Raw genomic sequence first — 14,326 nt, 5'->3', positions numbered from 1 at the left:
ACTAATTAGCTCCACCATGAGTCATATTCTGTCCCTGGAGTTCTACCAACTCATGGCCAATCTAGAGGATAGTTAAGAAAGAGGCTCTGACTGTTGCTGCCCTTTGAACGGTGTAATTCTTTGTATGGAGATCTGACCTGCCCACTCTAGGATGTTTCTAGGCATCCCTGCCCTCTACCTATCTGATTTGTAGCCCTCTCTCCCTCCCCGCAGATGTGACAACCCAAAATGTCTCTAGACCTTGCTCAGTGTCCTCTGGAGCAGAGGAGCCAAATCCCCCTGGTTGAGAACCATGGGACTACATGACCTCATGGGGCTAAGCAAGGTTGTGTTACTGATGCACCCCACTGCCTGGATGTTCACTGAAAACTTCCTGATAATCCAGATGGACTGATTAGTGAATATCATTAATCTCTGTACAGGAGCTAGAAAGGAAAGAGAGAGAGAAACAGAGCCATCATATGACAGATTTGATATAAGTCTGGATTCATATAAAAATGTAATCCTATTAGAGTTCTATGGCCAAAATATAGAGATATAGAGAGATGGATACAAGATAGGTAATAGATGATGAAGAGACAGACAGATTACAGATAGATAGATGCATAGAACGATAGATAGATAAAATAATACATACGTGGATGGGTAGACAGGGATTATAAATAGATACATATACATAGATTGCTGATAGGTAAAATAATTGATGGATAGATAGATCAAAGAAAAAGGATCCATGGGCTACTCAATGTGTCCAGAGACTTACCCATCTTCTAAGCATTGGGACAAGAGCAAACACCGATTCCTGAGTGCCTACTATGAATTTTTGGTACATTATCTCATTTAACTTTCTCAACAACCTACAAAACTAGAAATAACTACCTCTATTCTAAGAATTAAAGAGATTAAACAACCTACAGCTTTTATGAACCTCATAATGGGAGGAATCCTGGTTTATCTCATTCTCCCTTCTCTCTGATAAGAAACAGTGTCATTGGGACAAACTCAGAGATGTAACTCTTTTAATTAACTCCTGGAATTATGAGAGCTTACATTCCGTTAAAACAAGCCCATTTTTAATTGATGTAAATACAATTATACTAGTCTTCAACTCACTCTGGATTTTAGGTTGTCAAAGTAGAGAAAGGCACACTTTTATTAATTTTTTCTTCCAAGCAAGCCCCTGAAAAGTTGCTCACAGGAGGAACTCAGGGATTAGATGTTCCTGTCTCACCCTCTCCTTCCAACATTTAGTTGGCTAATATACTCTGAATAGGAAAATATAAAACAACTTCTCAGAGAGGAGCTGAGAGCCAGGTTATGGGGTGGAGTGGAAAAGCTCTGGACTTGCAATCAGAAGTTCAGGCTGACCCAACACTCACCAAGTGTGCAGCATGGGACAGGTGCTTTAGCTCTCTGAGACTCAGTGTGCCCATCTTTAATTCGGATAATAGGAGCCATTTCCCAGGGTTGTTGCAGAAGGTAGACACACTCCCTAGATATTGACCATGAATTAGCAGCATGTGTGTGTGACCCATGGCAAATCCTTGAGCTCTCTGGTTCTCATTTTCTGTTGACCCAGCCAAGCTCAATGGTAACCTTTGTCCTAGTCTTAACCTGACCCTTGGAAACCTCATATTGAGAAGGTGAAATGTTAGTTATCAGCAGGAGAATTGTGATAAAATATTATGTAAGATAAAAATTTATTTCCTGTTGAAACATGATCCTCAATCAATGGCTAAGGGCGCTTAGTGTGGGGATTAGAGTTACAACACTGTGAACTAATCCATAACAATTAAACAACTACACCCCACACTTTCCTGTGAATTTCACTCTCCCTTTCTTTCTGCTGAATAATGCTATTTCCATTTCCCAAGTTAGGAAAGTACAATGTCAAAATATCTAGGTACAAAACAGGTGAGTTGATTCAGTATGATTTCAAAGAATTATTTACTTTTCAAAGGCTAAACTATTGACTCCCACTTTTTAAAATGTAGACATTTAAAAGATTTTGATTTCTATTTATGCATCCAACTAACATATGAAAAAAAGCTCATGATCACTGGTCATTAGAGAAATACAAATCAAAATCACAATGAGATACCATCTTATGCTAGTCAGAATGGCGATCCTTAAAAAGTCAGGAAACAACAGATGCTGGAGAGGATGTGGATAAATAGGAATGCTTTTACACGGTTGGTAGGAGTGTAAATTAGTTCAACCATTGTGGAAGATAGTGTGGTGCTTCCTCAAGGATCTAGAACTAGAAATACCATTTGACCCAGCAATCCCATTACTGGGTATATACTCAAAGGATTATAAATCATTCTACTATAAAGACTCATGCACACTTATGTTTCTTGCGGCACTGTTCACAATAGCAAAGACTTGGAACCAACCTAAATGCCCATCAGTGATAGAATGGATAAAGAAAATGTGGCACATATACACCAAGGAATACTATGCAGCCATAAAAAAAGCATGAGTTCATATCCTTTGCAGGGACATGGATGATGTTGGAAACCATCATTCTCAGTAAACTAACACAAGAACAGAAAACAAAACACTGCATGTTCCCACTCATAAGTGGGAGTTGAACAAGGAGAACACATGGACACAGGGAGGGGAACGTCACACACCGGGACCTATAGTGGGGTGGGGGAGTTGGGGAGGGATAGCATTAGGAGAAATACCTAATGTAGATGACTGGTTGATAGGTGCAGCAAACCAGCATGGCACATGCAAACATATGTAACAAATCTGCATATTCTGCACATGTACCCCAGAATTTAAAGTATATAAAAAAGATTTCGATGTCTAAATTTAAGTCATACATACATTTTTAGAAGTACATTGGTTGAGGGCAGGTGCAGTGGCTCACGCCTGTAATTCCAGCACTTTGGAAGGTTGAGGCAAGCGGATCATCTGAGGTCGGGCATTCGAGACCAGCCTGGCCAACATGCTGAAACCCTGTCTCTACTAAAAATACAAAATTAGCTGGGTGTGGTGGCATGTGCTGGTAGTCCAAGCTACTTGGGAGGCTGAGGCAGGAGAATCACTTGAAACTGGGAGGCTGAGGTTGCATGAGCTGAGATCACGTCATTGTACCCCAGCCTGGGAAAAAACAGTGAAACTCCGTCTCAAAAAAAAAAAAAAAAAAAGAAAAGAAAGAAAGAAATACATTAGTTGTTAAAGGCAAGTATATTTTTCTCCTAAACTCAACAACCACAAAACATTGCAAGAAGAATCTTAATGTTTAATATCAGAGCTAGGGGTTTGGAGAGAAAATGCAACTGTTCCTAAGTCCTGGCACTGGAACTCCTGCTTTCAATGAGTCCTGTGTCTTTCCACTCACATTCATGAGACAATTAGTTGCATCTGTCCCTGCAGCCACTGGTTTTCATTCTCTGATACTCTGCTGTGTTCCACCTCCCAAACAGCCTGGGATAGAGCAAGGGCTATCAAACTTCACTGATGAGCCCACTCAATTTATCTCTAACCATTTACAATGACCAAGTCAGCGTGCACACATGCAAACATCCATACACACAACATACAGATAACTGAAACTAACAACTCATGAAACATTACTTACCCTTCCACATGTCAGACTCACTGATATTTTCTATTCTTTTCTATTTTGTTTTAAAAAGTAGTGGGATTTCACAATCTACTGAAAGATTACCATGCATATTTGAGAAACACTAACACAGAAAATAAGACTCAGTCCTTGGTTTTTAATAGCAGTGAGTCTGAATCCCAGATCCACCACTTAATCTGGGCAAGTTACTTTAAAAACCTCAGTATCCTTAACTGTAAAATGAGAATAGCTACAGCATTCACCTTAGGTGATTTTTGTAGGATAAAATGAAGAGAAGTTTAGAAGAATGACCAGTGAGTGACTGACATTGAATAAATGCTAGCTCCTTCCATATCTTGCAAAGTTAATGCAGCAGCATCTCTTTTGCCAGATTATAAAACAAAATGCCCCCCACAGAGTTAGAATATAGAATGCCAAAAGAAGCAAGGGATTAGCATTCTCTGTCTGTTGAAATAATTTGGATATTCTAGCTATAGTCAAATAAGTCTGAAGCCTAATTTCTGGTTTTGATCAAATGCAGTCTCACAGCCAAAGAGCTGAAGGGTGACTTAGCTCCCTGCTGGTCCTCCCTGTCAGTGACATCCTCTGGGTTCACAACCAGTTCATGGGTTCCCAAGGCATTCACCCAGCTGGCTTCCAGGCATGCCTTCATTTTAGTCCTTCGTGTAGATATTCATGTCCATCACCAACTGGAGTGTGACTGTGAACATTGCATTTCTCTGATGTTCCATTTCATTAACTAAAAAATGGAGATAACAACCATTTCATGGTACTATAAGGAGGGTTAAAGATATAAAATATTAAAAGGGACTAGCATTGAGGAAGGATCATTAGGAAGTTTCTTAACAAATACTCAGTTCTGAATCTTTCCTCTTCCCATTAACTCCTCCTATACATGTATTATTTCACATACTCACCTCTTAGGCTGCCAAGAAAAGTCACAGTTAGCCAATGAAGACTTGAGACTGGTTTGCTGGAATCTGAGGGTGGTCACTGCTGGGTAACAATTTGGGCCAAGAAAACATTCCAGGAACTCCTCCAACCCAGTCTTGAAGAAGGCAGCTTGTTCTTTAGCATTGTTGGTGGTTCTCAACCACACATCCTAAAGTACATTTTGATTCTATGGCTTCAATTATTCATTCATTCATTCAGGCTTAGAGAAACCTCCAGAAGACTGCTATCATAGCAGAGAAACCCATGCTCCACTACCCTCAATGCACGGGCAGAATGGAGCCCATCCGTGGCCCTGGCCACAGCTGAGAGGCAGGCTCTGGAGTTACGTCATCTTGGGTTGGATTTAAAATTGTACTATCACATGCTTTTCCCACAGAAACTATGCAATGATTTCATTTCTACTGGGGAAGTATTGTGCCTTTAAATTAAAAATGACTGTATCAAGTAGTGCATATGATTTGACCTAACAATTGTTAAAATTTCTTCTCATCTAAAAGCATACATATTAAAATATAATTAAGAAACTAATCACAAAGCGTAGAACTTAAGTGGATTAGAATTTAAACAAAGTGTAAAAAATAATTTGTGGCATTCATACAACAATTAGAAACATGAATATTGACTATTTGATGACATGAAAGAATTATTGTTAATATTTAATGTGTGATAATGTACTATGGCTGCCTTTAGAATAGTTTATGTGTTTTAGGAAAACACATTGAAGTATTTAAGGATTAATCATATGGATCTGGGATTTCCTTGGAATTATTACAAGAGGAGAAGTAGGTGGGCATAAATACATTTATTTATTTACCATAAATATATTTATTTATGCCCACCTATATATAATATCACATTGGTTTTGGTTGATAATTATTTATTCTAGGTGAGAAGTATAAGCAGAATTATTACGCTTTTCTGTTTATTTTTATTCTTGTTCATAATTTCCACAATAAAACAATAAAAATACATAATATTAAAAGAAGGTTGTAGTCAGAGGTAAAATGCAAAATGTAAACTACAAATGAGAGGCGGAAGGAAGTGGATTGTAACAAATTACCTACTAAAGATTGACTACATTCACAGCAATTATTTGGTTGAGCACTTATTAATTCCAGGTTCCATACTAGGTCATGGAGATAGACAGTGAAGAAGACAGACACAGTCCCTGCCCTGGGGCGGCCTACATGTCTATGAGGATGCAGACAAGTAAACACGTGGTTAAAATGAGGGGTGGAGGCTTCTAGAACACCCAAGCATTCCCCAGTGTTACCAGGTCATCCTCCTGGATGTTTGAGCAGGAAACGCTGGGAGGTGTCTATGGGACTCCACTAAGCGCTGCCCTCTAGATGTGTCACTGAGAAAAACACTTCCCTGTCCAGACCAGAGTCCCTCAGTAACTGCCTGAGGGTTTTCCTCGGGGGTAAGTCATGGACAAACTCAGGAGATCTTGTCCCTCAGGTGGCAGCTGAAAAGGAGGGTTTCAGGTGAGGTGGCGTCCTGTGAAGGGAACTTCTAGGGTGCCCCTTCAGCCTCACAGCGCCGTGTGGAAATGAACCTCGGGACGGCACTTTCTCCATTGCTTCACGAAGGCTTGGGACTTAAGCCTCACCCTTTCTCAATCCTATGAAGAAATAATCACACAAGAAATCCAAACACTATCATTCCAGGTTGTTTCCTTTGTACAAATGAACACCCTGTTTCACTGTCACCCAGACATCAGCTCTGCAGCTCAGGGATGTGGTTAGAGCCTGGGCAGGAAGAGTTCAGCAGGAGGGAGGGAGGGAGGGGCAAGGCTGAGAGGAACCCAGGCTCCCTGGTCTCCATCCCGCCTGAATGCAGACCTTGCTCAGGCTTCTGGAGTCTCAGGGCCCTAGGGCTGATGATCATAACCCAGTCCTCAACCTCACAAGCACATCCCACTTGCCAACCCCACCGCACCTCGGCCACCCTCCTGCCTGAACCACCCACCATTCCTTAGGTTTGTCCTGAACTGGACGCTTTGTTAATTGTTGGCACGCACCTCCATGACCTCTAGATCCTGGTCCTGTGTGATCATAGATCCACAACAAACTCTGTTCCATGGAGCAAGCTAGAAACCCCCAAATTCCTGACATTTCACCATAAAGAACTCCCTAAAGTATAATTAGCCACTGCAAACGTCACTACTGTTTATTACTTGATGTATGTGGGTCAGGCCCTGTATCTTGCATTTTGAAAACATTACAAAATTCCATTTAAGAAAATATTGCAGATGAAGAATGTAAGGCTTGAAGATTTTAAGTAATAATTCCTAGATCACACAGCTATTTTGAGGCAGAGTCAAGACTGGAACCAGATCATAACAACATTGAAATCCAAAAAACCTTGAGAACTTTTGCTTAGACTTTTGGTTTGACATACTCTGCCTATTTGAGTCAACTGCATCATCATGTAATAACTGAATTTCATATCTGTATTAAATACCTGCATCCACCCATAGCTTCTGGTCAGATTGAGACAGTCTTGTTGCTGGCTGCCATTTCCACCAAAGTGACTTGTCCAGGACAAGGTGGAATTTACTCCCAGGTTTAAGTTACTGGATGTAGATCAAGAACTAAGTATAGTTTCAAAATTCTAAAGATAACATATATTTAATGAGCAGCTACTACACACCTGCTACTTTTCTAAGTGCTTTGTGTGACCTTGCAATTTAATCTTGATATCATCCTATACCACAGCTACCGCAAGTATACCCATTTCATAGATTAGCATACTCAGACACAGATTTGGTACATGTCCAAAGTCAAGAAGCCAGTACATGAAAATGGTGATATTGAACCCACAAAACCACATCAGAAACCAGAGGCTTTCATTAAAAATAATGTTAGTGTGGTACTCTAATTCCTTTATTAAATTGAGAATTTTACCCTATTGGGTTCCATGTACTTCAGAAGAGAAAGTTAGAATTACAAGTGTTAAAGCTGTGTAACAGCGGCGACCTATTTCACCCTTAGCAGGGCTCCCAAGAAGTGGGGCGATACAAATTACAGCAGAGGCTCCTTGGTGGCAGAATATTTGATGGCCATTAGCCCATGGCATGCCCCATACTGGGGACAAACAAGGCTGTGGTCTAATCTCACCTGGAGACACAGGCTTTCCTAAGATATGACAACACCATAACTAGAAGAACTGCTCAGTGCCTTTTCTCCAGTGACGTCCCCTCTCAAAACATGATCTAATCATAGACATTCATGAGATCAGGGTGGAGGTGAAGTGAACTAGAAGATTGAGCAGCTATGTGCTGTGACCCATGCACTTTTCTCTATGATTTAGGTCTAAATTTCCAAATGGCCATGATCAGACCCCTCTGGGTACCCTGCCAAACTCAGAAGTCTTATATTCTCCAAATCATGCACCAGATGGGGCCATCAAGGTCACAAGTCTATAATAGAATGAACTAACAAGAATCCATTTACTGTTTCTGCTTCCAGTTTGAAGAGAAATTTCTAGAATCTGCAGAAGATTTGGACAAGTTAAGAAATGGTAAGATCAATCTCTAAGTGCCTCTGATGAGTGTATCTAGTAGAAAGTACAGAGGGAAGGTTGAGCAGCCAGTAATGCCTATGTGTGTGAGGGGTGGTATTTGGACATGGTGCAGAGAGAGAAAGTGGTTAAGATGGAAAGGATGTGGCCCCTTGAACAGGTCTGGCAACTCTCTCCAGGCTGAAAGGACCAGACCTCTCAGACTATTTGTTAGAGGAATGATCTCCCGCCCCCAGAGAAAGTCCTTTCTTTGTTTTCATGCTTGGGACACCATGAATGAGCTGCGGTCATCAGTAGAGGATCCCATACAGCCCTCCCCATCCAAGCACATGCAAGAACACGTGCTAGTCGAAAGGAGGAGAAATCCATGTGGCCATTGCCTTGAGGTTTTTCTTTCTTGGGGTGGGGCGTGACAAAGTAACACTGCAGCACTATTGCAGGCTTTGAAGAGCAGAGAAAGGGACCCTTACATAAAAACCTCTCAGAACCTGCCTTAAATGTGACAAACACAATGAAACTTACCCTGCGAACTTCCCGTTTTAAATGGCATCTTGTTGCCAGTCCTATTGTAACTTGTCCCAACCTCTTCCTAAAATATCCATGAAGATAAATCAACACAAAAAATACAAGAGTCCCACTATGTATCTGGAGGGGAAATAAAAACAAAAATGAAATAACAGGATTAAAAAGTAAAAGGAAGCTTCTTAAGAAAAAGAAGAACTACAGGAAGCTTTTAAAAAATGTTGTTTGGGCCTGGTGTGGTGGCTCAGGCCTGTAATCCCGGCTCTTTGGGAGGCTGAGGCGCGTGGATCATTTGAGGTCAGGAGTTCGAGAACTGTTTGGCCAACATGATAAGACCCCATCTCTACTAAAAATACAAAAATTAGCCATGTGCAGTGGTGCAAGCCTGTAATCCCGACTACTCAGGAGGCTGAGGTAGGAGAATTGCTTGAACCCAGGAGGAGGAGGTTACAGTGAGCTGAGATTGTCCCACTGCACTCCAGCCTGGGTGACAGAGTAAGACTCTGTCTCAAAAAACAAAACAAGGAAAAAAGTTATTTCAAATGAAATCTTACCAGGCAATAATTTCTTTTTCCTTTCACAAATTTAGCCATTTCCAAAACCATTTTTTTCATCCTGAAAGGGTGGGTTTCATAGACATTTCATGCTCCCTTTTTTCCCTTCTTTCTAAAGATGGGAGTTTGCTGTTCCAGCAAGTACCAATGGTTGAGATTGATGGGATGAAGCTGGTGCAGACCAGAGCCATTCTCAACTACATTGCCAGCAAATACAACCTCTACGGGAAAGACATAAAGGAGAGAGCCCTGTACGGTATATTTTCTGTTCTTTCCTCCACAGAGAACACAGAGTGATTTAGGTCCTTCCCTGAGTGGGTGGGACCGTGGCAGGGCATCATGACCAGCAGCAGGCTGGGCCTTGGGCGTACATACTGAGGTCCAGTATTGCAGAGTCCCATGGAAATGAGGGAACAGTGGACATGGGGAGGGTTCAGGTGAGGGTGATTCTAGAAGAGGATGCTGTCCATGGATCCAGCACCCTGACAAAGGTTTCCAAACACTCATAAACCCTATGAACTGAGGAGGATAGGGAATCGTGATTCAGGTACTCAGAGCTTCAGAGGCTAGACTCTAGTCAATAGTGTAGGGCAAGGCATAGAATGTTTGAGAGTCTGTAGATGAAGGACTAGGGAGGGAAAGCTGCAAATAAGCTGAATCTCAGATCCCAGTAATTCCAAGAATGATGACCAGGAGCCTAAATTACCAACCAATTATATGGACTGGAATACTTGAGCAGGGCTAGTAGAGGCTAGCGCCCAGGATGCTGGGGTTACCTTGACACATGGATAGAAGGCTGAAACAGCCAGATTGATTCAATACCAGCAAAGCCCTGGGGTCTACTCTCTGTTGTGAGGAGACCACATGATTCCAAATAAATTCTGAATGGAACTGTTGGCAGCTTCTCAAAAACTTTAGCATAGTATTACCAATGACCCAGCAGTTGCTCTAGTAGGTACATCCCCAAACAATCAAAAATACATCCACACTACATCTCTTACATAAATGAACAATGCAAATAACAATGCTCATAGTACTCAAAAAGTGGAAACAACCCAAATATCCATCAATCAATAAATGGAGGAGAAAAACGTGCCTTAGCCATGCCATGGAACGATGTTTGGTCATGAAAAGTAATGAAGTACTGATGCAAGCTACAAGATGGTTAAACCATAAAGACATGTTACATAAAAGAAATGAGATACAGAAGGCCACGCATTATAGGATTCTTTTTGTATGAAATGTCCAGATATTCAAATCCATAGAGGTAGAAAGTAGATTAGTGGTTGCCTGGAGCTAAAGAAGTGGGGCTTGAGGAAAAATGAATACTACTAATTGTACAGATGTCCTTATCAGGATGATAAGAATAATTCTGGAATTAGACTGTGATGATTTTTACAGAATTCTGTGAATGCACCAAAAACCACTCAGTAGTATAATTTAACAGATTGCAATTATAGTACGTGCACATACATCAATAAAGCTCTTATTTTAAAAAGTATTGTGAAACTCCAGTTTGACACAAAAGAAGAAAAGTTTGCACTGGTTGTAACTGAATAGAGAATTTCACCAGGGAAGGGGATTCTTAGGTGGGGTCTCCAGAAAGTCACACATGACTAGACTTGGGCAACAGTACGTGGAGAGGGCTGTGGAAACATGTTTCATGGGTGTAATTGGAAGAACTGATAATCTGGGGCATAGGAGCCCTGGGAGCTGTAAAATGATGAGAGAAGACAAGAAATAGGCTGAGAAGGTTGTGCCAGGGACTCTCTTAGGATTACTTAGGGGGCAGGTCTTTGGCCATTTGACTCACACTAACTTCATGCACAGAACAAACCACAATGGAGATGATAAATCTTGGCACAGCACCAGTGGGTACTGGCAGTGATTCCACGGATTTCTTTCATGACTGTGACCACCGATGCTCTTTTTCCTGTATTAGGTCATGTGTGTAACAAAATTTAGAGATCTATCTACCTTGATAGGTTGTTTTAAGACACAAATGTTAATATACCTGTAAAAATCAGAGCATAATTACTAGACTATAAAAGGCACGCACTCACTGGAGGTGAATTACTTTGCCACCATCTGACCCTCTATTCTCTTAGGTTTTTATAAACCTATAAAATCTAAGGCAAAAGGCATTTGACCGTTTGCTTGTCTTTCAGGATTGATATGTATACAGAAGGAATAGTAGATTTGACTGAAATGGTCTCTCTTCTGATCACATGTCAACCTGAGGAAAGAGATGCCAAGACTGCCTTGGTCAAAGAGAAAATTCAAAACCGCTATTTCCCTGCCTTTGAAAAAGTAAGTGAAACTGTTCAGTGTTTGGGGAACTGAGTTTAGAGGCCAGTAGAAAAATAGTGGCTAGGCATTCCTGGGGCACTGACCTTCACTTTCAGTGAGACTTCCTGAACACCAATGCAGCGCTCTGGCTCTCTAGGCATTTTATGAAAATAGGCTTGGAGAAGCAATTGTATCACTTACACCCAAGCTATAATTTTCCAGTAAAATGTTAATTTACGGACCCCAACATTAAATTATCTGTTCAACAAAATTTCGTGTTCATAAGTAGAACATGGGCTGTGGAAGGCTCTTGACCACACTAGAGGTTGCTGTTGAGTCTATGGAACCCCATGGACTTTGATTGAAGACGAACATGATGAAAAATGATCCACTGTGAACACATCTGGTACCATGTGCAGGGAAGACGGGCAGGGACTAATTGGCCCAACCAGAATGGCCATTTCCAGAGAAGGAGCATTTTTAAAAGAAGAGTGATTGTGGATGCAGAGGGAAGATTTGCAAAATGCATTTTATAGTAAGTTGTAGACATTGTGCAGTTCACCTGTAAACGCTTCAGCTTGCAGATTATAACATAGTACAGGGAGTGAGAGTCAATACAAAGAAAGATGATGAATCTGAGGTTCACCCAGGTTTACTAAGAATCCTCAGGGAGACAGGAGCAGGGAATGAGGAGAGCAGACAAGGAGAAATGAGGAATGAAACAGCCTGGGGAAGAGTGTTTGCCCAAGGAGATTGGAGAGGAGAGAGCAGAATGCAGAGCCACGCCCCTGGAATGTGAGGGCTCCATGCCAGAAATTTAGCAGACAGAACATGTGGCGGCAGGCGGTGCCCTGGCCTAAGGGAAGAAGCAGCCAGTGGTGGGTGGTGTAGGGATGCTACAGTGATGGGAGAGAAGAGAAAATGGGAGCCTGAGCCCAACGGAGGGAGAGTGAGCCACACTTTTACTCTCATTCATTCAGATAATGGAGAAAACCCTGATTCTGCACCCATGCAGTAAGGCAACAGAGGTGGGAAAGTCAGGGTGGAGAGGTCAAGAAGCAGGGGTCCAGCCCAAGGTGGGCATGTACCCTGGATCTGATTCTCCCCCAATTCTCTAGGTCTTAAAGAGTCATGGACAAGACTACCTTGTTGGCAACAAGCTGAGCCGGGCTGATATTCACCTGGTGGAACTTCTCTACTACGTAGCAGCTTGACTCCAGCCTTATCTCCAGCTTCCTCTGCTGAAGCAGACCCATTTTGCAGCCCAGAGGCAGCCCCACATCTCCCATCTTGGGATCTGTATTCAAATTCTGGATTCTACCATGTTTTGACGCCAGCCTTCCAGGCCTTCTGTAGTGCCCCAGGGTCTCCAAAATCAGCTTCCAGGCTCCAATGTTGAGGAATGAAAACACTTTTGTTATGGAAAGGAAATTTGTGGTGCAAATTTAAAGAGTATTTTGTTTTATCATGGGAAGGACCCAGGGCCCAGCATCTCCCTGTATCCCTCTATTTCAATGTGCTTGTTTCTGAATCTCAGACGCTCCTTTATCCCATATGTGCCCTTTTGTCTTCCCACATTGTTGCCCTGAGCAGGCCTTTCCATCTGTTTTCCCCTGGGCTCCAGCTCCTGCTGTCAGACATTGTGTTCCTCTCTGCACAGCTCTCCACTCCCCTGCCCTCCACACTGTATCAGCTTCACTGAGAAAGGTGGTCCCATGGTTTGTCTTTACATTTATAACATTTTCTCTTTCCAATTTATTTCCCATATTTTTACTTCTGCTTTTAGAGACTGATCTTTTGTGTTGATATCCCACAGGCACATTATTTTTCTCTTGGTTCTGGTATATTTACTAATCTTATAGGATTAATATGTAAGGAGAGGATGACTGAGCTGCTTAAATCTGGCCTGTCTTGGAAAGCAGCCAGGAGCTTCTCATATTGTCCTTCCTCTTATCTTCAGCCTCACTGTTCATTTCTGCCTCCATGCTGGTGCTGATGGAGGGGACTCGCCAGGCTCTTGGCAGGAGGCCGATTCCTGGGTGGTGGCCATCGGTGCGGGTGCAGGCCTTGGTCACCTCTGAGGCTGTGCTTTGTGAATTACAGGCCCCCAGAAAAACTGTGAATCAAAGCAACCTGCCCACGGGTGAAGAAGTTTCTGCAACCTGGCAGCCCCAGGAAGCCTCCCATGGATGTGAAAAGTTTAGAAGAAGTAAGGAAGATTTTCAGGTTGTAATAAAGCAGCCATGGAGGCCAAGGACATGCAAGACCAATATTCCAAAGTTTGCAACAATGAAGTGCTTTACCTATGTGTGGACTGTGCCTCTTGTAAAGCTAATAAACTCTTTCCAATTACATGCTAATTAAATAATAAATAACTCTTATTTGTCGACTTAGTTAAAATTGATTTGTTTTCATTAGGATCTGATATGAATTCAGATTTCCAATCTCCTCCTAACCTACCACTTCCTTGGAATTAAAAATTTGATAAGAAGAAGAAACTATAGATTATGTGGTTTGTTTGACCTTTCCAAGAATTGTCTTATAACATTTGTCATACCATCTATTAAAATGTCAATGTAGAAATGCGCTCCTGACATTTTCAGGTATGCACAGGAGAAGAGTTACCATTCTGGGTAATGGCATAAAGACATTTTCTTCTTTTCCTGGACAGTCATTTTATTTCTGATAAAAGTGTTCTTTCTGATGCATTTGCAAAACAATGATTCTGTCTACTGTGGATTCCTCAGTTTTCTAGAAGATGAGGAAATACTGAAGAGCCAGCAGACCCACCTTCTGCTCTCAGGCCACCCTATTGTCCCTTACAGACATGTGCTCCTGGCTCTTCCTCACTCTGCTCCTTAAGGCTCTGTGGGGACCCAGGCAT

The 14,326-nt window shown here is 41.9% G+C and overlaps 1 protein-coding gene and 1 pseudogene across 2 annotated transcripts in view; both read left to right on the top strand.

Moving 5' to 3' along the window:
• The window catches only part of LOC101002090, an 81,814-nt pseudogene that overhangs the window by 583 nt on the left and 66,905 nt on the right, over positions 1 to 14,326 (top strand). The gene's annotated exons all lie outside the window — the stretch shown is intronic.
• Positions 8,017 to 12,673, top strand: LOC101005127 (glutathione S-transferase A5). The gene is made up of 4 exons (XM_031667124.1): positions 8,017 to 8,077; positions 9,272 to 9,404; positions 11,322 to 11,463; positions 12,561 to 12,673. Exons 2-4 carry the CDS (start codon positions 9,301 to 9,303, stop codon positions 12,654 to 12,656), a joined length of 342 nt encoding a protein of 113 aa, XP_031522984.1. The 5' UTR covers positions 8,017 to 8,077; positions 9,272 to 9,300; the 3' UTR covers positions 12,657 to 12,673.

The sequence above is a fragment of the Papio anubis genome, chromosome 6 (assembly GCF_008728515.1).
Source record: "Papio anubis isolate 15944 chromosome 6, Panubis1.0, whole genome shotgun sequence".
Classification (NCBI taxonomy): Eukaryota; Metazoa; Chordata; class Mammalia; order Primates; family Cercopithecidae; genus Papio; species Papio anubis.
This window is presented reverse-complemented; position numbering and strand designations above follow the sequence as displayed.